The sequence below is a fragment of the Mus musculus genome, chromosome 10 (genome assembly GCF_000001635.26).
Source record: "Mus musculus strain C57BL/6J chromosome 10, GRCm38.p6 C57BL/6J".
In the NCBI taxonomy this organism is placed as follows: Eukaryota; Metazoa; Chordata; class Mammalia; order Rodentia; family Muridae; genus Mus; species Mus musculus.
In genome coordinates this window covers 21,342,183-21,367,833 of record NC_000076.6, presented here as the reverse complement: position 1 = coordinate 21,367,833, position 25,651 = coordinate 21,342,183, and the positions used below count along the sequence as shown (strand labels likewise).

Genomic DNA, 25,651 nt, shown 5'->3' with positions numbered 1-25,651 from the left:
ACCTTTGGAAGGTGAAACAGACAAAGTCAAGAGGACACAGCAGATACCTCAGTGACAACACCGGCAGCTACTGTGGAGCCACCATAACGCAGCATAAACCGCCCCAGCTCCTTGAAGTCTTTGTAGAGCTCAAGAGCCACTGGTCTTTGTGTCTGCAGCTCTACCAAGGCGTTCTGGCCCTTGGTCAGCAACCTGTTAGGAGTGCGGGGAGAAAGGAGGAACAGATGAGCACAGGCAAGGTGAGCGCTCACACCCAGTCAGCAAATCCACTCAGCCTTCCAAACCCAGGAGAAAAAATTGCATGTGTGTACGCTTTAAACACAAGCACAGACCTTTGAATTTTTCTGGGCTAAAAGGAATTTAAGTAATTCTAGATTTAAGAACTATTAAGAAGATCTGTGTGTGTGTGTGTGTGTGTGTGTGTGTGTGTGTGTGTGTATGTGTATGTAGGCCAGTCTTAAAATAAACCTCTATCCACGCCCTTCAGGCCCACTATATCCTATCCCCCATAATGCTCTAAAATCCATCTCAATCCACGCCACCTCACCATTCTTTGGGGAAATCAAGAAGTTTAGCTATCTAATAAAGTAAATGATACTAAAGTTTAACATTATCAGGATACTAACACTTAATCCTCTTTTTAAATGTATTTATTTATTTTTGCAGTTCAAGAATTCAACCATGGACCTCACACATGCTAAGTATGTTATACTACATCTTGTAGCAGGTACAGGGAGAAAAACTCTAAAGTAGGTATGATAAGCCAGTATCAACTGAAGAGGTCCCCGCACAGTTGTCCGAATCATCTAGCCAGACAAAGAGCCCCACATACAACCCTGTCCTCTAAGAGGCTCCACGCAGCAGCTGACTCAGAGGGATGCCACACCACAGCCAACAGTGGATGGAGCTTGGGGACTCTATGGAAGAGCTGGGGAAGGATGGCAGGCCCCAGAGGGGACAGGAACTCCACAGGAAGACCAACAGAGTCAACTAACCTGGGCCCTTGGGGCTCTCAGAGACTGAGCCTCCAACCAAAGAGCATACATGGGCTGGACCTAGGCCCCCTGCACATGTGTAGCAGATGTGCAGCTTGAACTTCATGAGAGTCTTGAACAGCTAGAGCAGGGGCTGTCCCTACAGCTATCGCCTGTCTGTGGGATATGTTCCTATAGCTGGGCTGCCTTGTCTGGACTCAGTGGGAGAGGAAATGCCTAACCCTGCAGACTTGATGTGCCGGTGTTGGGGCGGGGATGGGGGCAGGGGGGAGGAGGAAACTCAGGGGAGGCCTCCACCCTCAGAGGACAGGGAAGGGAAGAAGGACTGTTGGAGGGGATGACTGGGAGGAGGGGCACTGAGCAGGATGTAAAGTGAATAAATAAAAATAAAATGAAAAAAGAGAAAGAAATACAGAAAATATGGCACACTTGCATCAAAAGAAAAAAGAAAAGAAAAAGGAAAAAAACAAATCCTGTCTCTGTTGCTTGTAAGTTGTGTTGCTTATCTGCTTCATGTGATTGCTGGGGACGTAACTCACAGGAAAATACTCCTGACAGCCTAGAAAACATGGATCTTGAGTAACGCCATTCTTCCTGTGTGGTGCTTCCCCGAGCATCGCAGTTCACACTGATGTGATGTGAGAAGCTAAGGACTCCTTCAAGAGAGAGGCAGAGCAGCCCTTCCCTCCTGAGAGCAGACTGCCTTCAGTGTGGAGACTCTCTTCAGGGGCGGTCAGCACATTACCCAGTAGGAACCCAGGCCCTAACACAGGTGCAGAAGGTGAGAAAAGAAGGGGATTTTGGGTGGGATTCCCCATAGGCTCAAGATGAGGGAAACTCCAAGTTGCAGGCAGCCAAGCAAACTGGGATGGCCTTAACCTGTACCAAATAAGAATCTGTATTCTGCAGTATGTACTTGCATTACTTTATTTTTATCACAGGCCGCTTGTTTCTCAGAAAGTACTTACTGTGTGAGAGGACTGTGCTACTCAGCCTAGAGACTAAGCAGTAATCAGAAAATCAAGGCAGCGGTGATCACTGCAGCAGAAGGGCATGTGCACAGGAGCAAACTTACATCACAGGCTGGAAAAGGAAGGCACTAGGACCATGCACAGACCCTTTTCTTAGACTAGGGGACAGGCTCACAGCACAGATGACAGAGGCAAGGCAAGCACAAGACTGAAATCTAAAACAAGTGGCAACAAATTAAAATTCAACTTTAAGATCAGAGGACTTGGGGCTGGAGAGATGGCTCAGTGGTTAAGGGCACTGACTGCTCTTCCAGGGACCTGTGTTCAAATCCTAGCTCCCACATGGCAGCTCACAACTGTCTATAATTCTAAAATCTGACACTCTCACATAGACATACATCCAGGCAAAACATCAATGCACATAAAATAAAGGCAAATAAATTTAAATTTAGAAAAAATAATATAGGACTAGCATTTGTAATGTCTTTGCTCCATCAATATCTGTGGCTTGGGGCATACACATACATTTATACCTTTATTTATAATTCCCATCACTACCATACACAACCTGAATCATATCTAACACTCCTAAACGAAAGCTTTCCTGTTTGTGCAGTGTTTGTATGTTTGCATATGTATGTGCAGGTGACTGCACATGGGTGTTCATACATGCAGAGCCGTGTATGAAAGTCAACCTTGGACGCCATTCCTCAGCACTGCCCACCTTGCTCTTTGACTGGGTCTCTCAGAGCCTGGTGAGTGAGCTCGGCTGGTCGGCCAGTGAGCCTCAGGGATCTGCGCGGCTCTGCTTCCTGCATGCTGCCATTACAAGTGGGTACACAACACCTAGCTTTCTTCTGGGTTCTGAGGACAAGACTCTAGTCCCCATCCTTGCACAGCAAGCACACAATTTATCAGCTGAGCTATCTCCCCATCCCTTAAATGTTTATCTATGCACATTAGTAGTCAGTAAGAAGCGGCGAGTAGAAAAGTCCTCTGGATCCCACTTACCCAGCACACGCACACTCGAGCTTATCACTAAGGAACTGCTTACACTGTTAGTGTCTACGGTTTCTGCATTAAAACACTCACTTGGGCTTCTTCTTTGTGACTTCACCAGTACTTTTGTTTAGGACACTAATCAATCGCTTAATAACAGCAGGCTCACTGACGGTTTGGTAGTGTAACAGCACCTAAAACAGACAGACAGACAAATGGGAACACCGAGAACTACTTGCTACGGCAGTTCCAGCCTTTGCTTTTGGCACATGAGAAATCAGTCATCAGTCACCACAGCTCCATCACTTCCTAATAACTCTACGTCCCGGGCTAGTGAGAGGCTCCTTCAAACTTCTAGCCTGCCCCCTGTGTGAACTTCAGTAGGCTATATAGCCTTCCTGTCCCCTGTCCCTCTGGATAGGTGAAGATGACGGTACCTTGGAATCACTGAAGAGGTTAAAAGCAGCTACTGTTTACAGCACTTACCACCACGGTGACATCATAAGGAGCCTTAGGGAATGACTCTAAGAAGCTAAGCCTTTTACTTCCATCTGTCTGCAGGCCAGTTCCCATGGCCTATGCTTTTACAGCATTGAGGCAGGATGAGGTAACGGGCCCAGAAGCACAGATAGATGTTCAGCAAGTGAACTGCTTCATCACCAGTAATGAGGGAGGGAGGGAGGGAGGGAGGGAGGGAGGGAGGGAGGGAGGGAGATCCATCATATCCAGCAGTAATCACTAATCCATTCTTGGGCCACAAGAATAAAATATTCCATATGCAGAAATAATGAAGGAAAGCAACATTTATAAGCATCCCTGAGTACCATGTACTGCATGACAGAATTTAGAGGCAATAGTTTTATCTATATAGGAGACTAAAGTGTAACTCACAAGGGTTCAAATCACTTCCACCTGGGTCAACTTTTGCAACCTATCCACCCACTTAAGGTCCATTCGCTAAAATGAGGATGCTCAGACATCATCTGATATCAATGGCAGCCAGCACAGGGGAAGGTCCACATACATCAGACCATCTATGGCCATCCCACCCTGAATACCCCTGCTCTCAGCTGGCCTAGATGATTATGTCATACACTGACTACTGCAGACTGAGTGTACATGAGGGGACAGCAGAAAGTTGTCATTTAATGTAGCTATGGAACTTCTGTCAGCTTTAATTTCACACCTGAGACAGCTGAAACTACAAATCCTGGCTCTTCCCATGTTGGCTTCCTAAGAGTCCTGTAGAAATAACATGGGCACAATTTTCTGTTTTAGAAAAGAAGCTTTTATGAAGAAAAAAAGAGGAAGCTCTGACAGATCCCAATCAAAGTCGAAACACAGATAACCACCTTCCTGAAATCATCTGCTGAGGGCGTGCTGCCGGCATGCTGACATCTGAGAAGAGGGCAAGACTACATTCTCAGGAAGCAGGAAGCCACCACACTTTGGTGCTCTGTAAGCATCATTTTGGGCCATTTGTAGAAACAGACATGTTATATCTGGAACCTCTAACCACAATAGTTTGCACTGTGGGAAAGAGAAGCCACCCGGGGATACAGGTGGAGGATTTGCACATCACGCACTAGGTAGTGGGTCCTTACCCTCCCCCCCACCCCCACCCCCGCCATCCTGGAAGAAGAGCTAATAAAGGAAATAAAAATTGTGCAGGGGGCTGTGGATGTGCAAGCCTAGATTTTGGGAACCTTTGTATCAAAAGCAATAATGGCGCACTGAAACTCTAGTACTCCAAAAAAAGGTAACCCGATTTTCTTTCTCAGTGGTACTTGATGATGTGAAGTACAAAGACTCCAAAGTAAGGAGACCCTGAGCAGGCAGAGCCGCCACATGCTACAGAGAGGAGACCAGGTCCAAGTACTCAATGGCTACAGACCTTAAAGTGCTACCCACTGAGAGAGAAATAAGATGAGAATCTAAGAGACGTCTCTTCAGGACCAAAGATTCCCTACTAACCTCACACATGACTAGGTCTTCATGGCGTCCCAAATACCAAAGAAAAGACACACGTGACCCTCATGAGCCTCCCTGAGGTCTTCCCACCATTTGCTGAGCTGTATGTAGACCCTAGAATAACACCAGGACTAACAACTGGGCTGTGAACGAACACACGGGCTTAGATTTCATTTTTGTTCTCTCTCTACAGCATCCTGTATAAAAAGTAGCTAAAAAGAAAACAAAAACAAAAACAAACAAACAAAAGTGCTGTTGGACATAAGTGAGACATCCATTTGAAAACAAGCGAATTGAGAGACCGAGTCCTGGCCTGACTATTCCTAGTCACCTAGTGACACCTGAACAAGAGTCTACTTCGTCTGTAAGCTGGGCAATGCCAACACGGGAGCAGAGTCTCTACTCACAATTCTCAACCCCCGCCCCCCATCTGAAAACTCAGAGTGCTTCTCCTAAATCTGCTGTAAACTATGCAAGCAATTACGTCTGTTGTCTTTCATGTGCTCCTGACCTTAACAAGTTACAGCAGAAGCAATGTGTTTCCAACTGGTGTTGGGTTTGCCTCTTCCTATGACGAGTTTTAAACAGCATGTGTGCATTTAGTGTTCTGATAAAATTCTTTGCATTTCTGAATTCTATAAGAGACCGGCCTAAGGGCATCAGGGACTGACTTTGCTTCACTGGTGATGAGAACAAAATCATCTAGTGTTTTGCTAAGCTTTCATGTTAGGTAACTAATAAACAGCCTCCCTTAAGTAGCCTTTTAAAACTCAGCAAATAGATGGCCATCTGATAGTCAACAAAGGTGCCAAGACCGTTCCCTGGGGAGGAAGCCGACGAGCAAATGTACAGGACAGGATGGCCGTGAGGCTCTCTCTGCCCAGCACCACACGACCAACTACACACAAGACAAACCACAAAGCTCTTAAAGAAAACCCATGGACTTGCCACCAAAGGCACAGATAAGGAAAAGGAACTGGATTTCTTCAAAATTAAGACTGTTACCCACACTGCAGGACACCGAGAGTGAGAAGACAGTTGCTGACTAGACTATCCTCTTAAATCATACTTAGAACAAGCACTGCAAGGCTTTAGTCCCGAGATAAAGTTCTTGTTCTTAAACAGCTGTAATGGTTATATAATTGCAGCTGTATACCGAAATTATACAGAGTATACCAAATCGTGTTCTTAACAATGCAAAGTTTCTTAGATATAATAACTACAAAAATAAAATAGAAATTAAATTTAATATATCTTATAAATTCCTCTGTAGCTTACCATAACAACTAAGGGAAATTTACACATACCTGTATACGTATTTATTGCAGAATTAAGTGCTAACTAAAAAAAGTTTAATTGTTTAGGAAGCATTATTTTAATTTCCTTCTACAACAGCAAGTAGGTATAACCACTTTTCCCATTCCAACTTTATTGTGATAAGCAGTAGAGTAATGGTTCTCAACCTGTGGGGAGTGACTCCTCTGGAGTGGACTGTAGCTCCTTTGACTGGGTGATTCATGATAGCAGCAAAATTACAGGTGTGAAGTAGCAACAACAATAATTCTATGGTGGGGCTCAACACAGCACGAGGAACTGTATTAAAGGGTCGCAGTGTTAGGGAGGTGAGAACCACTGCTGTAGTCTGTTAAAACAGAGGAAAAGCCTCAGCTGATGCTGGCTTTTAAGAAACTATAGACAGGAAGACAGTGTTACTCTTCAAAGTAACTGCCGCCTTGCCCTCCCTCCATTGCTAAATACTAATTACTCCGTGAGTAATCACACCTCCAATAACCTCCTTTTCCAGGAATCTGCTTCATTCATTCCAAAGCAATTAACTGTGACCTATTTGCTGATTGATGCAGGAGTCCTAAATGGCTAGCAATGAAATATTCAATTATAACAACTCTTTTGGTGAAACACTTTTTAAAACATGAATTAAAAATACAATATGCTTATTAAAGTACTTAAATGCCTAATGAACACAATGAGTCCATTTATTCAGAAATAAGAATCATACATAAGGTGAATATGAGTGTCCTATGTAAGTTTCTTCCTGGCTCCATCAAAGCTTTAGCAAGCTGAAAGATCAATTTCTGTTCCTGATGGACTTTACGTCTTCCCTTGGAAGAGTTCCCAGGCTCAAGATCGAAATAAACAGTAAAATCAGTATAGTTAGTAAATCCAGGCTGCACATCTTCCTAGATTACAATAAGGTGTCAGTAATAATACTGCATACTTATGTAAGTAACAGCTTTTCTGAATTTATAAAAACAAGGGTGGTGATGGGGACTTTAAGGCTGAGTACTTAAACTCACTGAGAAACACTCACTCTCTGCTGTCAAGGAGCATCTGCACACTGATCTGATGGGGAAGGAATTGCCTGACTCTTAAGTTACAAATGCAGAGAACTACACGGAGTGTGTGGTCTTAAGTCCACAAGAAGAAAACGACACCCGACATAGAAATCCACAAGTAACATCTTTCTAGGATAGGAAACACTGTAAGAAATTCCCCATCCCACAGAGAAAGTGCTCAAGTGCAGTTACGTCATGCAGGGTCTGAATGAGCCGCTTTAGCACAGCAATTGTGTCCTAAAGCAAGCTGAAAAGAAACAAACTCTGTGTGTGTGTGTGTGTGTGTGTGTGTGTGTGTGTGTGTGTGTTATCCACAGATTAAAGGGAAACTGGGAGGGGCTGGTGGCGAGGCTGGTCCTGGAGCAAAGGCAGTAGAGTAAAACTACATGCAACACATAGATGCTGGGAAGATAGCATGTGAGCATGAACCAGGCTATCTACACACTAACAGAAGGTATCTATAGATTACCCAATCACATAATATTCCTATTTTCTGTATTCTTATTTCTGTGGCTTTCTAACCTTTAAAGCTAATCTATCAATTTTGTAATCAAAAATACTGAAAATATATTACACAAAATAGAAGCACCAAATTAAAAAGTACTAGTAAGTCTTACTATTCAGTGAAGTCTACCATCTCTCCCAGAAAAACCATAGTATCAGCAGTGTGAATCGACATATTATGAAAACTACCTTCTCTTGAAAAGGTCTCAAACTCAAGAATCAAATAATGACTGGAGCAGTGTCTCAAGGGTTAAAAGCCCTGCTGCACTCTCGAAGGACCTGGGTTCTATTAGGGGTTGGCCTGTTGCTATGTATACAAAATCTGAACCCCAAATCTGGTTGCCATCCACACCAATCCATGCTCATGTACACTGGTCTTTGTTGTGTAAACCTTGCTCCCCAATTTAAATTGATAAAAGGCCTGTGATTGGGCAGAGAGAGAAATGTAGGACCTGAGAACCAACTGAGGGGTCTTGAGAGAGACCACAGGGGAGAAGGAGAGAGAAGATGGAGAGGGAGGAGGCCACGTGATCAGGAGAAGGGCATCCTGAGGACAGGCTGATGGAGCAAAAGCAGCCCAGATGAGGCTCACACAGAAGGTAGCAAGGGGCTATGATCTGGATATGGGTGAGAACAGTGTAGAACCTGCCCAATCTAGGCTCACAGTGTGTAAATAAAATGCTACGTTTATTTGGGCTAGCTAGAATAAATATTTCATTAACAGGATTTGATTCCCACAGCTGCGTGTAACTCCAGTGCCAGGGGACCTCATGCCCTTTGTGCCTCTGTGGGCACGCACATAAAGTACCGACATACATGAGGACAAGCACCCACACACAGGAAATAAATAATAGAATAGATATAGACAATAATATACAGATAGATGTGTAGAATATATCTATAGAACTACACTTTATATAATATATACCATATATAAAATTGATAGAAAATAGCATGCATATAATATATATACATATATACATACACATATATATACATACACACACACACACACACACACACACACACACACACACACATATATATATGAATCAAAAAAAGAAACCAAAAAATTACTTTCAAATCCTAACTTATTTTCCTAATTAGCAAAGACGTTCCTGTGAAACAGCAGCATGTTTCAGGGAGAGGTAGTACTTCCTCGAGTTCCCAGAAGCAAGGACAGAGCACTGGAAACTTACAGGAAACCCTTTAGTGATCGGAACTTCAATATTGAAGACGAGGATTCGGGCTCTGAAGCGGGTGCAAGCCTTAATGGGTTCTTTGGGGCCACAAAATATGCAGCCGACACTGTAACAACAGAGAGAGAGAGGAGAGAGGAGAGAGATGAGTGAACCAATGTGGAAAGTCTACCTGTAAAGGAAGTACAATTACGCAAATAAGAATGTTCTCTTAAGAACCCTCTGCCCCAGCTACAGCTTCATGCATTACAGCTTTCATCCCAAGTACACACAAAGTCTGTGTGCCAACATGAATTAACTCCACTTTAGATGGGATTTACTAAAATTATATTTGGTTAAATAAAATTCTGGCTAAAACTAAACTACTGGATTGCTAACTCATGCACCCTGAAACTGTTGATCTGACACAAAGCCTGTTTAAACCTGTTCTTACTCACTTGATTTTGATGATGTCCATCCCAACCAAGGTAAGATTTACGTGATCGCCTGCTGCTGCCCAATCGACAGGCTCATCGTGCAGAGTGATTCCTGGAAATGAGGAAAACCAAAGCCCACATGAAACATCTCTGCAGAGCCACACAACCATAGCGTACCTCACTGAGCCCATCGCTTTCAATCTGAATGGCTCAGTGGTGACAAGTGGAACCTAGCATGGAGGAAGCAGCGTTTCTCCAGACTTGAAGCTCTATAGCTCCTCCCTAAACATGATGGAAGCTCACAGGAAGCCAGGTGCTCCCCATGTGACCAAATATTTAAACTCATTTACACAATGAAGCCAGTCTCTCAGCAGGCTGTGTTCAAACACCGCTATTAACAAGCACAGGCAGTTAAGGCATATAGTTCCAGTGATTAATATTATTAAATTATTCCTAATGGCATAAAGACAGGACTGGCAAAGGTGACACCAGTGCCTTATTCCCTTAAGCCTTCCTACCCTTCCTTCCATCCTTCCAAATAATGCATAGCCTAGGCTGGCCTTGAACTGATTCTCCTGCCTTGCAGTCCTGGGATCTGGGATCCTAGGAGTGCCCTTAGAGTGGACAACCTGTTTTCAGCTAGAGAATGACCTAACGGAAGCCGTGTGCTTGGAGGTGGGTGGGGTCAGCATCCGAGAGCCCACTCAGCAAGCCCTTAACTATTCTTGCTCAAAGACGCCTTCCTCCTAGAGTCTGCATACCACCACTCATTACAGGAGGGAGAATTTAGGAAACAGCAATAAAACTTAACTTAAAAATAGTGCAGGACACCATATCTATAACCCTATAAACCTATACACTTGCTCATTCCAAAACAGTCCCAAAGAACAGCTCCTCATGGCAGTGTTTAGCTTCCTTATTCAATGGCTTTGAAATGAATTTCACATGGCTTCATGTGATGGGAAATATTTACGGGTTAAATTACCTTTCCCTGGATGTCGGGCTTGTGATGGGGACGGTGTGCAGACCAGCCATAGGACTGCTCTGGACTGACATGTTTTTAATACATCATAAAACTCTCATTTCCTTATAAAACTATACTTTCCTCCTCATATGACATGTTTTTTTAGGACAATATTCTTAACTTTAAAAACTTTAAATATAAAATTGACTAATTTAAATGTTAGTCAAATATCAACTAGTTAAATTTAATTTTTAAATGTAACAGAAAATGGCCATATCTGTATTTCCTGGGAAACAGGGATGTGAAAAATACAAGGTAGTTAATTTAATAAAGTAAAAATTGTCTTTGGACTATCTTTTTTACTGACAAATTTCCTAAAGTAGTTATCTTGGTTTTTCTCTCAAGTGTCTTCCTATCTCATATCCAGCCTCTATGGGCTTTTCTCCTGGTCAGTCAGGACTCTCCAGACACTTGAGTCAAGTTTTGTCAGACATCCCACGTGAGCCATCATATAAGCCATGATGTTCCAGAAGTAACAGCATTCCTCCTGCCTCAGCTTCCCCAATGCTGGGATTGAGGACGAGCCACCACTCTATAAAGTCTGACGTCACTAATGTGCGACTTGGAGTTGCTACTTGATGGCCATCAAGCCTCCATTCTTGTGGTCCATCAAACACATACTTCACGTATTCAGACAAAGAGCACACGGACCAACAAGGTGAACCCAGTGAAAACAGCAGTCAGAGTCATGGGCTGGGACCACTGGGCGCCTCAGCAAGCCCCTCAGAGAGGGCACTTCTCTGAACAAGTGCCAATAAAAGGAAACACTTAGTCCTCATCTGGAGAAGATAGCAGTGAGCACCGCAGGCTTCCAGAGCTCACCAAAGGCACTCAGGATTAAGAGCTAAAAGGTCCAAAATGGTAATTTACTATCATGTTCCTAATTAACAGCTGCTGATTGATTAAGAATACGATTTTTTAAAATCTTATTCTTAAAAAAGCTCATCATCATAGACAGCAATTAGTGTTTCCAAGTGTTTCAGTCTCTGTGTGTGTGTGTGTGTGTGTACGCACATGCACACACATGAGCACACACATGCGAGGACAGAGGTCAGTGGTCCTCAGTCATCTCACTCTGCCCTGCTGCTTGCTCTGAGGCAGGACTTTGCCAAGCAGGGCTAGTCTGGCTGCTATCGAAGCCCAGAGCTGCCTGCCTGCTTCTCCGGTTCTAGGCTTACAAGCACCCATGCCAACGGTTGCCATGTGGGTTCTAGGGACTGAACTGAGCTCCTCTTGCTGGCATGGTAGCACTTGACCAGCTGAGCCACCTCCGCACCCAGGGTCTTGGGTCTTCATCACTTTAAAAACAGAAGCAGAGAGCTGCACTTGCAAACAACAGGGTGATAGAAAGTGGTCTTTTAAAAATACTTATTATTCTTCATCTAAATAGAACCACCATGGTCTCTGTCAGGCAAGAAGAAAGAGGTCAAATGGAAACAGAATTTCTTTCCATTACCATATTATCTTTAAATACGGCTTGAGTATATTACCTAAACAGATATTTACTAATTTCTTAAGATGCCCATGGTGGCTCACACATGAATCTCAGCACTGAAGCAGCCATGGCATACTTAAGGCTAGCCTGGGCTACAGACTGAGTTCAAAGCCACCCGGAGGTAAATGGCAAACCGTAAATCCAAATACCAAGCACTGGGGATGTGGCTCAGTGGTATTTCTACCTAACAGGTACAGAGACTCAGTGTCCAACACCTAAGTGGAGTTAGGAAGACAAGAGCAAGCAGGAAAGACTTAAAATTCAAACTTTTTAAAAAGTACATTCAAATGTATAAACCTGCCAGGAAAACTATGAACACAAACTAAATTAAGAGAAGAGTGTAGTAAAATGTTAACATTTCTTACAGCTTATACTTCAGCTTATACTTGTTAGCAATATTATTATTCTATCCTAAAACATCTTCCACTTTACTCTTGAAGTCACACAATTAGCAAGAAGTCAGATTAAGGCTAAGTAGGCCTGAGAACTTTCAAGCCAAATGTAGCCAAGAGCCTATACACAGGAAAGGCTAGATCTAAGGTGGGAATAGGTATGAACCATCATCAGTGTGCCTCTGGAAATACAGTGGGGGAGGCAACTCAAACCAGCTTCAGTAGTAAGCCTTTCGTGTTGGTCTCTTACTTAGGTCTTCCTCTATCTACCTTACACACACACACACACACACACACACACACACACACACACGCGCGCGCGCGCAATCAAAGGTATTACGTATAGGTATAAACATCACCAAAGCTGTTAACTGATTGTGAACTACAGATTCTATGGTGACAAGCTGCCTGCTACTGACTAGCTATTATTGGGTTGGATTCTTTAATTTCTTCTACAAATTGTAATTTTACAAGAACTTGTCTGGTATGTATGTGGCTGGTTCAGTTTTACACCAGATTTCATGACTCAGTGCCCAAAAGAGAGTGTTGCCAGGCTTAGAATGTTATGTGTACGCATAGACATATGCCACAACAGGAAAACAATAGTTTAATGTTTTTACACTTTAGCGTTCAACAGTTAGTATCATTTTGACAGTTAGTTACAATTTCAGTAAGAGGATATTTACTCTGGAGTTGTAACTAGACTACTGAAGCAGAAATCTGCTGTCTCAAGGCCTCTTAGCAGAAGCATGCTGCAGACGCGTCAGTACCTTTAGCAGTACAGGTTTCATTGGGTGGCATGGCTAACAGTCGGTCACCAGTCTGGATATAACCAGCTTCAATTTTACCAGTCACACAAAAGCCAGATCCTTGATCTGTAAAACATACCAACAGCACGTGAAGCACACAGTAACGTTACCAGGTAGTTAATACATGTGTTTCCCACATAGTTATAAAAGGCCAGAAGTCAAATGAACAGCAAGCAATCGTCAGGTCAGCTTTAACACCTCTGCTAAATAGAGCACCCACATACCCCAGTTTTCCTTGCAAATAAAAGTATTCAGATTACAGAAACTGAAGGCTCATTCCGTTGCAGATATTCCCTGAGTAGTAAAGGCCAGGAGCTCTTTAACCTCAGGTAAGGGAAGGAAACAGAGCTGTTCACTGTAAGCAGCATGGGCCAGTAAAGAGAAAGACAAAGGCAAGTGCACTCCAGGGCCTCAACTGTGGCTTAACACACACACTGTGCACCCAAGAATCCACAGCAGCACGCTGGGGTGCAGGCTCTGGGCGAGGGACAGGGGAGACAGAGAACTAAGGAGGGATGCTAACAGCCTCAGTTAGGGGAACTCACAGACAGTAGTTCGTGAAAAGCAGGCGGAGGGAGAGAAAGGAGGCATGAGAACACTATTTCAGGACCTGAAAATGAAGCCCACACACCCTGGGACAGGCCACAAAAATGAGGTGGCAGGAGAAAGTGGGTCACAGAAAACCAGGGAGAAAAGTGTCACGATGGATATGACAACCACCACCATCAAAAGAATGCAAATATAAGCACAGCAGGAGTCAGAACCATGGTGTGTCACCTCAGCAGGACAGCTGAGGGAGGAAGCAGGAAGCTGCCCAGAGAGAGAGCAGGAGGTCAGAAGCCCAGTTAAACGCAGATAACCGGCATCTCAGAAGCACCGCTTTACCCCTGGACCTCCACCGCTCTGGAAGCCAGTCACGATGGTGACAGATCTCAAGGCCGTCACCTCCTTTTCCACTCACAATCATTTCCTACTCTGTATTTAATGTATACTGTGCCAGGTATTGGACTAGAGTCTGCAGATCCCACAGACTCTGCCAGCCCTCAAGGGCTCACGATAGAGGGCAAAGAAAGCACTGTAACACAGGGAAATAGCGCAGGGAGGGGTGCAGCGGGCGCTGAGTGGCGAGCACAGCGGCCATCAGTGTAGACTGCACAGCCCAAATGCACTGCTTATCCTCTGAGGTAGCCGAGACTTAGGAGAGCACCCACGCTTTATAGCATCAGTCATTCCGAGGTGTCAATACGCTTTAGTTTATATCTTCTATCCTAGGCCCTTCAATAGTTTTCTGGGTAGGGCCTTCTACACAATTTTAAGTTAGACGCATTCTCGGGTATTTGGTACAACACCTTCTCCATCACAGTTGGAACCTTTGCCTTCCTCAGGCGGAAGGTACAGGGCTTCCTGGTATCTCAGTCACAGGTCTGTTATCATAGTTAACGGTTCTGATGTTCACATTTCCCATGTAAGCCTACGTGGTACCATGTCCTACCCAGCCTGACACGGATGGGCGGAAACAGGCAAGGACAGGAAGGAAGAATGGAAACACAGGTGATCACAGTGCCAATCAGGATCTTAAACGGTGTGTGCATGTATGTACATATACATACATACTTCATTACTTTTAAGAGTACATTTATTTAGCTTCTCTGTGTGCAGTCAATCACCAGAGTGCAAAGGTGTGAACACCAGGAGAAAACCTTCAGGGATTGATTCTCTCCTCTGCCATGTGGGACCAGAGACCAAACTCAGGCTGTTAAGGCTTGGTGGCAAATGCCTTTACCCAGTGAGCCATCTTGCCGGCCCATTACTCTGGATGTTAAGAATGGCGAATTATCCAATGTGTTCAAGGTCAGAAAGATGAAGCTTCGAGCTCTTTGCCCCTGACAGGTGAATATATAGTGGGAAGTGGTTGTAAACTGAAGGGTGTTCAGGAGCCTAGGACTGGGCGTGTGATGTAAAAGTGCCTGCTGTCCATCCTTACATTCAGGCAAAGAGAATCAACCAGATATAATGTAACAATATAACAGTCCGAGAAAACAAGATACAGAGTAGACAGCCCCACCCACCCCACCCCGGCAGAACAGCACTCACCTTTGAAGACATCAGACACACATAATCTAAAAGGTTTGTCAATCGAGCGCTGAGGGGGCTTGAAGGAATCTGGTAGAAAAACACGGCAAAAAGCAAGGTGTGGTTTAAGTTATAGGCTGTGAGCACTGCTCAGCAGAAGGTCACGAGCAGAGCTCGGCCAGGGCCTGGTATCCATTCCTAGCACCCTCAAACCTGAAAGGGACTTTTTTTCCTATCTCCACCATGCCCATTACTCTCTCTTCTTTCTAGAAAAAGAATTTATTTTGTACATACTAATAATAAATGACTACCATTCATATCATTCATTTATAAACCATATTTCCCACATTGCTTCATTTAATTTCAAGTAGTCAATAAGACAGGTAGGGCAAGTTCTAAACTCACTAATCTGTCTTCAAAACATTGAGTATTACTTTAAATGTCCACATGATTTCAAACCTGAGAACCTAGTTTCTCTGACTACAAATCCTATGCGTTTTCATATACACTCTGCCTCGCATGAAGAACTCTAAATAACACATATCGCGTCTACAGCACATAACACCGAGTGGCCACAGCATACATACCAATCTGCTCCAATAAGCACATCCCTTTGTACCACGTCGTGAGGTCACTGGACTGTGACCTTGCGGTTAAATTCTCACCACTCAGACCGCTCGTCGGGATAAAAGCTACATCACTCTCCTGTGAGAAGGCAGAGAGGACAGACATAATAACACGACAACATAAGCCAACACTGCAGAGACTCAGCAGCACAGTGCTTAACCAAGTCTGCAAAATGAACCACAGACTTTTCAAAAAGGCAGGACTCAGGGCAGTTCAACTTGCTGTTATCTGGACCAACATTTTGTTATTTTCGGGAGAATTTGGAAATTTCTTTGAAACCATTAAAGCAAATCACTTGCTCATGGAGGCATACTGCAGATATTTTGCAGGATAAATTCTTCTCTACTAACATTCTTCCATGAATTTTTTTTAAACTTGACCATCTAAAGTGGTAGGGAAATTTCTTATGTACATAAAACTCAGGTCAAATACTCAATATACATAATTTTAAAAGTCAGGTATATACACATACCTGAAGGAAATAAAAAGAAAAATGGAATTAAATATACTGAGCAAAATAATATCATGACAGAAGGAAGAGGGATAAATAGCACTAAGGATTTCTGAACAGATGTAAGGAATCATTTTATATTTCTCTAAAATCACATGTAATACATGTAAGTACATGTAGATACATATAGTTTCAATGAAGTTATGCCACTTGGGGTGATAACACTATCTCAAGAGACACACACTGTCTAACAAAAACACCAGTGCCAGATATGAGAAACCTCCTCCTTTCAAATTCCTGGTGAGGGAAAGTCCAAGAACTTCCTGAAACGATCCTCAGTACTTGTGTTGTCTTGGTTGTCTTCCAGAAGGTGCAAATAAGACCCTGCTACTGAAGACACCACACTTTAAACCCAGGGCTCAGGAGAAGTGACCTGTACTGTCCTGAATGCCTCGTCTCTGATGATTAGCAAGCTACCGAGGGAGGGGAGCCATCAACAATAGTCCTACCCGGGTGAGACACCTCTGAGCCACAGCAAAGAGCAGCATAGGAAGAGAGCCCCAAAGGTGCAATAGCGGCTCGTGTAACCAGGAGCTGTACGGCCTCGCCAGCCAGCTTAACCAGAGAGAAACCATGCCTTGCACTAGAAAACCATCCATCCAACCACCATTGCTGGTGGAATCACAGATCTCAGAGGAGAAAGGACTTGTATTTCCTAAGAGCAGTCTAAATATTTATGCTTTGATTTAGAGCTCAGTGTAGCTTCTCAACCTTCATCCTAGAAGCTTCTCACTAATGCAAATAGAGCCCAGGACAAAATCCCAACTGATCAAAGTACAGAGGACAGTCAATTATGGGTTGCCTACCTCCAAAAGACCCACCTACAAAATAGTTCCTACACCTAAGACTGAAGGGGCACGATGGAAGAGAGGTACAAAGACTAAGTCAGAGCCAGACGCCACCTGCAACAGGCAGGACAGATGGCCAACCTTCCCACTCCACCCCACTCCGGGTCATGAGAACAGGAGAGCTGGCTGGCCCTGTCCCCTTGCCAGTTCTAGCCCTCTGGAGAGCCCACACCTCACCTAGGCAGCACAGTAGACTGGCCCTGGTGGCATGGGTGTGGGTGAGCCAGCCTCACGGGCTCAAGAGCAACAGACCTGGCCCTGCCCCTCGCTGGCTGTAGCACTGGGTGAGAACGCAACGGCAGCCAACTCCAGCAGCCACCCAAGCCAAGATCCAACACCAACATCCACTGCATCCATAGATGAACTACTAGAGTGTGTGCAGGGCAGTCCTACAGATCCAAAGCTGCACGATCCCCATGGCACAGGCAACAACAGCATATCCAAGAGGAGTCCCTGTGAGGAGCCAGTATTTATACAGTAGCAGAAACCAGAGGCCTTGAACCCAGCCAATGGTCCACTGCAAGCAAACGTGTGGACTAAAGGGTGTACTGTGGGACACTCTGTGACACACCACAGCTTCCATGATAACATTTTTTGTTTGCTTTTACTTAGGTACTTGTTTGTTTGGTTTTTTCTATTTCTATTTATTATTTTCTTTCTGGGGGCAGGTTGCAAGTATGGAGGGAGTAGATGGAGAGACAGAGATGAGTGGGACTGGGGTGCATGGCGTGAAATTCACAAAGAATCAATAAAAAGTTTTTTTTAAAAGAAATAATCATAAAGAAAATTATATGAATAAGAAATACAATAAAAAATAAAAAAGGAAGAGCCTGAGGACCAGGAAGTCTGCTGCAAGACCGTCAAGGGCTACCCTAGACAAGAGCATGCAGCGGAGGCCTGCTGAAGGGAGGCCTGCTCTTCTTCACGGGCAAGCAAGCCTCCAAGTTGATTAACCAATACCAAAATGGTAGGCCCTGAGATCCCACACTAAAGGGACTCGAGGGCTGGACTCAGATATCTATGCACACAGTTATCAAAGTAACAGCAGTCCAAGAAAAGAGGCCACAAATGTGAGAGTGAGCAAGAGGAGTGGCTATAGGGGAGCTGGACAGACAGACAATGAAGCCATGATACAAGTGTGGTGTAACCGTAAAGACTGAATGAAACAAAAAAGGAATTGCAATATATTAGCTTTTTTCTTCTATAAGTAAAATGATGTGGAGAAAAAAACAAACTAATTTCATTTAAAATTATCATACCTTAAAACCTGCTTGCTTAAGAAAGTGCCCGAGTTTTCCAGTAATCTCTTGAAATCTTTCTTGTTGCCAATTTACCTGATAAAGATCCAATTTATACACAAAATTATACTTGAGAATATAGAACATAAAATCAGAATTTCCACAGTAAAATGTACATAGCCAAAATTATATCAAATATAAATTAACATGAAAACTCAAGAAATGACCTAATGTGACCTAAAATGATCTGTTCTTAGAACAGGAAGCCAACAAAGAATATCTAATAGAGTCTACTAGCTATGCTGAAAGTGACTTCAAACACAGAGAGGAGAGAGTAACTTGTTCCATCACACTTTGATCAAACATTAGGTTGCAATAAAAGTACTAACCCCTGCCCTAGCCAATCACAGGAACAAAGTGTGTAATACTGGCTCTAGGTATCGGGCAGCTAGGCCTATGAACAGCAGTGTCTACACGTATGTGCAGATGCACACGGAAAAGAGAGGAAATGTGAGGACAATGAAGTCTACACAGTCTTGGGCAATGACTCCAATATGAGCCAAAAAGTTTTCCCATTTTCTCTACACTTGAAATTTTTCATGCAAAACTGCTAGAGAAAAACTAAAGCCCCATATAATAATAAACTATAAAAGAGCCAACAGGGAATATTGGTTAATATTTATCAAATGCTAAGGTGAAAAAGATATGTATAATAAAAATAAGCACAAAATATATTTGTATATGAACAAATAACCAAAATGGATAAAGAGTAACTATACAAAGAATTTCCAGGAAAATATACTTAAATATTATAAATATTCATAAAACAATAAAGTTAACAAATTGTGTTCTGTAAATAAATTAAAAAATGATTTTTTTCATAATAGCTGATTTGCCAGTTTTAGATCATAAATGCAGTGCGCACACCAAGAGTCAGTAACCCACACAGCTCGTCAATGGCCTGGGATCCAGAGACTTCCAAACCATTTCAAAATATGCACCTACGCATACCCAGACACACAGACACAACAAACCCTACAAATCTTTAAAATTCGACTGTTTGAATACATTATCTTAGTAACATAGCCTCATATAAAGCCATTACATTTTCTTTACCCAAGTAAACATGCATAAGAGTACTGTCAACTTCTTAGGAAAGTGAGAATCATAATGAGTAACATAAGCCAACGGCTATGATGGAGAGAAAAACAAAACAAGTCATTTCTACAAAAATTAAACTGGTGGAGGTACAATGAAATGCCTTATACTTCCATTTTACAGTGGTGCATATTATTTTATAATTGAAAAGTTTAAGTTCTAAAAAGGTCATTTTCAAAATAAGATATTCTTGCTTAAAAGTTACTATAATCAGCTGGGCAATGGTGACACACACCTTTAATCCCAGCACATGGGAGGCAGAGGCAGGTGGATTTCTGAGTTTGAGGCCAGCCTGGTCTACTGAGCTGAGTTCCAGGACAGCCAGGACTACATAGAGAAACCCTGCCTCAAAAAAAAAAAACAAAAAACAAAAAACAAAAAAAAAAACAAAACAAAAAAAAAAACAAAACAAAACAAAAAAACAAAACCAAAACCAAAAAACAAAAAAAAAAATTCACTATTATCATGTTCAGTTAATTAAAAGACAGCAAATTTATTTTTCTTGATATGGCAACTAGACTAACAAAATATATAGTAGTTCCATCTGTGGGCCTCTATATGGGCTGAATAGACTCTACTTTAAAATGACTTACTTTGTTTATTTTGTGTGCATGAATATTTTGCCTCATGCATGTATGTGCACCACATGAGTGTCTGGTGCTTGCAGAAGCCAGGACACAGTGTGGGATCGCTGCAACTGGAGTGGCAGATGGTTGTGAGCCACTGTGTGTGCGTGTGCTGGCAAACCCAGATCCTCTGAAAGAGCAACAAGTGCTGTAGCCCTGAGCCACCTCTCCTGCCCACAGAATTCATCTTTATTGACATTTAACCCTTCAGCTACCTGATCCATCTTATTGACAGCCACAGCAAGCTGTGTCACTCCAAGAGATCGGACCAAAAGGCCATGCTCTCGGGTCTGTCCTCCCGTCTCAAATCCAGCTTCAAACTCTCCTCTGCTGGCATCAACGACCAGGACAGCGACATCGGCCTGAGGAAGAAGGGAGAATCACAGCTAGAAGTAAGGCCACGCCTCTTTCACTCAAAGGACAGCTCACTCAACTCACCACTTGGTCAGATTTAAGGCAGGCCATAGCATGGCCGCACAGCAGAGCACGTGGGTTATAAATGTCAATAATGGTTCTATACTTCTGTGACACCAACCAACAGTGACATAAAGAACAGGGGACGGTCAGCAATGGCTCAGCAGGTCAAGCTACTTCCTGCACAGCCTGACGAGACCGATTCAGCTTTCTGGACCACATGGGGCCAGGAGAGAACTGACTGCCATGAGTGGTCCCAGATGAGTGGCGTGGCTCAAGCACGGCCACACTGCTACACACACAAATAAATAAGCATAATAAGAAAGCCTGTACTCAACTACATAAAAAAGTAAAACGCCTACCTAAAGAGGGGGAAGATAAAATTAAAACAAAGATGGCAAATATGCTCAAGTGTCATCTTTCCCAAAACACAATATTAGTTAAGATATAATCCAGGGGCTTTTCTCAAGGAATGCAATTAGCCAAAGTTTAAATTTATTAATGACCCCCATTTTTAAAGAAAGTCAAAACTACATATTCCCAGATCCTACTTTAGACGTCCTAGTGATTCCAGAGACACTGATTTCTCAGAGGCAGCACGGGTGCATCTTGTGCACACTGTTATTGGAGGGCAGAACCTCCCGAAGAGCATTTTGAAAGTAACTATAAGGAATCCTAAATTATGCACATCTTACTTCCTATCAATTCCACATTTTAGAATTTACCTTAAAAAACAATTAAACTACAAAACTATTGGTATGTTATCTATAGTGAGAAAACCTGTGACACAAATTACCAAAGGTCACACATTTGTCTGCTGCAGCTACTAACAGAGACCCTGGTAACACAAGCTGCTCGCATTTCCCCTTTCCTACTCAAACCCACAAAACACACGAAGAAGCTAGCTGTGGCTGGACAGATGTCTGAAGACCTCAGGTTCCCGGGACACTCAGGCTGACCATTCTTTATGGGATTCTACTTCCATCATGAGGAAATAATTTACAAAATTTTGCAAAACCCGCTGCAGCACAGCTGTTTTTCCAAGTCCATTTTTATCAATTATATTTCTGCCAATGCCCTGTCTGGATATTGCCAAAGGATGTCGTTCATTTTCCCGTACACCGTCTTCTTAGCATTCGTCCTCAGAGATACCCAGGCTAATGTGACTGACGAAACCACTGGAGACTGCTGACTCTGTCCCTCAGGGGCTGCTGATGCACCACTCATGGCTTTACCTGCTATGGGCTTGATACTCAGTCCACAAAATCGTTTTAGTTGTTTGACAGGTTTTGATTGTAATCTGGTTTACAGAGGATTTTTATCATGTAATCCTTACCACACATAATGGGGGATAAAATGGTCATAAAGAAGGTCTAGCATCTATACATCACAGAACATTCTTTACAGAACCTCATCGTGTAAATTGCAGTTAGCATCCGTCTATAAACTTGGTACGGTAGTAGCATACACCTGCACTCGCAGCATCTGAAGGTAAAATGAAGACTGAGTTTGAGGCCCCACAGTGAGTCTCGACTTCTTAGAAACTGTAGGTTACTCTGAGCTCACTGCAAGTTGCAGTCTTAAAAACCCAAAACAACAAAAATGGTCTTCAGGTACCGAGGGGCACTCACACTTTCTTCTTGTACTCTTACTCAAATACTCTTTCCAGCTTACTTTCCAGTGTTTCTACTTCAAAGTGTTTGTTATCATGCCAGACTTTAATTTTAGCAGGAAGGAGGGGAAGGGAGTGGGGGAGAAATTTATACTTTCGTACTGTCATTTTTAACACCAAACACACTCCTGCCTGATGTGTCCACAGTTGTCCCATCAGGAAGCTTAGACAAGTAATTAGGGCATGGAAAATACAATGTACTCCATCCTTTTCTAACTACTCAAAAGTAAAACTTTCCATTTAAAAACATTTCATGAGTTAAAACCCTAGACTTGCAAGCTGGGTGGGTATCAAGAACTAAAGCCACAGTCAGCATGAGGCAGTCAGCTAAAATAGCAGGTACCTGGGCTGCTCCTGTGATCATGTTTGGAATGAAATCCTTATGGCCTGGAGCATCCATTAAGGTAATAACTTTGGTTGTGGTTTCAAACTTCGTCATTCCGACGTCCATTGTTACTCCCCTTAAACAAAACACAAAATGGTTAAATAGTAGCTGATGTGGGCTAAAATTCTTAGTAATAGGCAAAATGGCAAACCAAATCCTTCATCATAATGAAGCAAAGGATTGGGACTCAAATATCAGCAATAACTCATTATCCCTGTATGCTTTGAAAACAAGGTTGCATAGATAATAAACTATCAAAAATGATAAGTATTTCCCATTTCCTTAATGTTTTATAAGAAACTATAATTTATGAATAAAGAAAGCTATATACACACATTTCTAGGTAAGAGAAAGATAAATACTACACATGAAGAAAGATAACATGACAAATGATTACTTTCAAGAACTGGCTTTTCTAATGTTCTGTTGTGCTTCACTAACTATAGAAATAAACTCATAAAACTTTCCCTTACAAAGCTGGTCAATAGTTATAATTTGGAGAAAAAAAAAAGAGGTACGAGAGATAACCAATTTTTAACAAAAATTAAGACAGTTTGCCTCAGATTTCACTTCATCCTTCTTGGAGACCAAGCCTGGGGCTCTTTTCAGCCAAAACAAAGATTCCAATGATAAGAAATCCCTAGGAATAGCTACTAGAGCCTTGAGTCATGTGACCTTGAAAACGTAAAAGAAGAAATCAGGTAGACAACAGGTTTGCTCTAATGGTTCTCAACCTGTGGGTGGTGATCCCCACAGGGGTAAATATCAGATATTGACATTAAGATTAACTAACAGTAGCAAAATTACAGTTATGAAGTAGCAACAAAATATCTTCATGGCTGGGGGTCAGCACAGCATGAGGAGCTGTAGTGAACGGTCACAGCGTTGGAAGGCTGAGAACTCCTACTCTAGACCATTCAAGTGAAGAAATTCAGCCTGCATTTAACAGCAACAGTACTAACACCACAACAATCAACTCCAGTTTGCCGAGGCAGTCAGGAAAGTGGTTTCCTTAGTCAAGCCATTTGAGCTTGTCTAAGTGATGTCTAATCCTGGTTACTGTTCTTAATAGCTAATGCCCAGAGGCCACTTTAGAAAACTTAGGAAGGAGTCAAGACGCAGCTCCTCCCTCAAGTGTTTGACCCACTGCAGTCTTGACTCAGCCTTGTCTATGTCTGAACCTTTCGTATCCTTCCGCAAGGATACAAAAATGCTACCCGGCTATTAGTATCTGTTCTTCAACATAGATTTGCAAATATTTAACATTTCAAATATATTTAAAGAACATAGCAGTTTTAAAAATGCCATTCTACAATATATTGTGGAGTGAGCTAAAATCTTGTAATATGTACTCCGAAGCTGTCGACAGAACAGTCTAAATTATACCATGGTGAGAAAGGCAAAGCTAGTGGCCACAATAGCACCACAGTAAGTAGATAGTATAGCTGGAAAACTAAAAAAGAAAAAAACTGGTCATTTTAGGAGCAAGTGCAATTAGCTCACTTGCAGCTCAACCCACATAATTAAGTAAATTTTACTAAGCCCTTCCCCTTAAATTACACTCTTCTCAGTCTACTAATCTACAGGATCAGGTTACACAAAGGAAATAAAAGCTGTATACTTTGATAGTCTGTTTGTTAGACCGGTGGGAATTACTTGGGCTTCACTGTTTCTCAGTGAATTGACAGGTTAAGCTTTTGTGTAAGGGTAGGAAGCAGGGTCATAATAATATACAGAGAAAAAGCTATATAAGGGAGAAATACCATGAGGATACAAACACCCAGCTATGAGAAGCACTAGACTCATGCAACCTGGGTTAGCGAACTGCCTTACACATAATGGAGACAGGGACTGCAGGAAAATGAACTCATGCAGAGAAAAGTCTGCAAACGCACATATACTCTCTAATCATAATCAGATTAAAGACTTGAGAGATGTTTCGACCGTTAACTTAGGATTCTGACACCCTGTGCGTGTTGGTCATTATTTTAACTTAGTTGTTCTGTATCTTACATAGACAGAGTTTGCTTCTCCGCGTCTGATAGCCTTAAATGTGATATACGTCTATGCTTTAAATTACCTCAGAAGAGGTAACTGGCCAGAGATACGCGAGTATCTTCATCCTTCTGCTAGAATCCACCTAAACTAGCACTAAGCCCCGAGAGACACTGAAAGAATAACTGACAAGATAGATTCAATTGTTTCTTTCTGGACTGTGAGTGTGTGTCTCATGAGAATGGAATTGTGAGCCTGTAGTCTGGACCTGCTGGGCAGTTCCTTTAAAACCTGGTGCAAGACTGAGTCAGATCCGACTTTAACAACCGGATATGCCGAGGGAGCAACAACTGCCAACTCCACTGGCTCACAGCAAGACCCACTCAGGGAGCCTCACCGTCCAGCACTGCTGTCTGCCGGTGCTCCTCCTTGTTGGGTTTGGGATAAATATTCTCTTAACCTTCTTCTCACAGAATAAAGTATGACAAACAAAAGGAATTCTGAACGTCTCGCTGATGCATTTATGTGTTACACATTCAACTTCCAGTGCCCACTTATTTTAAAGACTAAAAGCGTTGAAACATAGCGGCTACCTTTCCCTTTCTTCTCCAGTTTCATCCAAGACCCACGCATATGCAAATGAAGCCTTGCCAGCCTTTTTAGATTCTTGCTCATACTTATGCATAGTTCTTTTGTTTACATTACCCAGAAGATAAAGCATATGGCCCATCAGAGTACTTTTCCCAGCATCAACATGACCTAAGGAAAATTGATTCAGGGTTAATACTAGGTACATTTCAGATGCTCACATTGAGGCATTGCAACACTAATTCAACAGCGTGCGTCAGTATTTAGTATAACAAACACCAATTTCTATCAAGGTTAAAACACCTAAATGGGGGAGGGGGTGAGGACTGCACACACAGTTTTAGAGAGGGCAAAGTTTCCCTTTTTTGGGGGGGGAGATGCATCCCA

The 25,651-nt window shown here is 42.7% G+C and overlaps 1 protein-coding gene across 8 annotated transcripts in view; it reads right to left on the bottom strand.

The window, feature by feature from the left end:
- The window catches only part of Hbs1l (Hbs1-like (S. cerevisiae)), a 72,911-nt gene that overhangs the window by 1,056 nt on the left and 46,204 nt on the right, over nt 1-25,651 (bottom strand). For 3 of the 8 annotated variants that reach the window (XM_006512803.4, XM_006512805.3, XM_006512804.2), the window contains 11 exons: nt 25,270-25,435; nt 22,640-22,757; nt 20,426-20,572; nt 18,448-18,522; nt 15,790-15,907; nt 15,224-15,292; nt 13,091-13,195; nt 9,431-9,521; nt 8,994-9,102; nt 3,059-3,159; nt 3-192 (listed from right to left, as the gene is read on the bottom strand). In XM_006512803.4, coding sequence (XP_006512866.1) covers nt 27-192; nt 3,059-3,159; nt 8,994-9,102; nt 9,431-9,521; nt 13,091-13,195; nt 15,224-15,292; nt 15,790-15,907; nt 18,448-18,522; nt 20,426-20,572; nt 22,640-22,757; nt 25,270-25,435 — 1,265 coding nt within the window. In that variant the 3' untranslated portion in view covers nt 3-26. The remainder of the gene's footprint in view (nt 1-2; nt 193-3,058; nt 3,160-8,993; nt 9,103-9,430; nt 9,522-13,090; nt 13,196-15,223; nt 15,293-15,789; nt 15,908-18,447; nt 18,523-20,425; nt 20,573-22,639; nt 22,758-25,269; nt 25,436-25,651) is intronic. The other 5 variants (NM_019702.2, NM_001042593.1, XR_380070.1 and 2 more) reach the window with 4 other exon arrangements.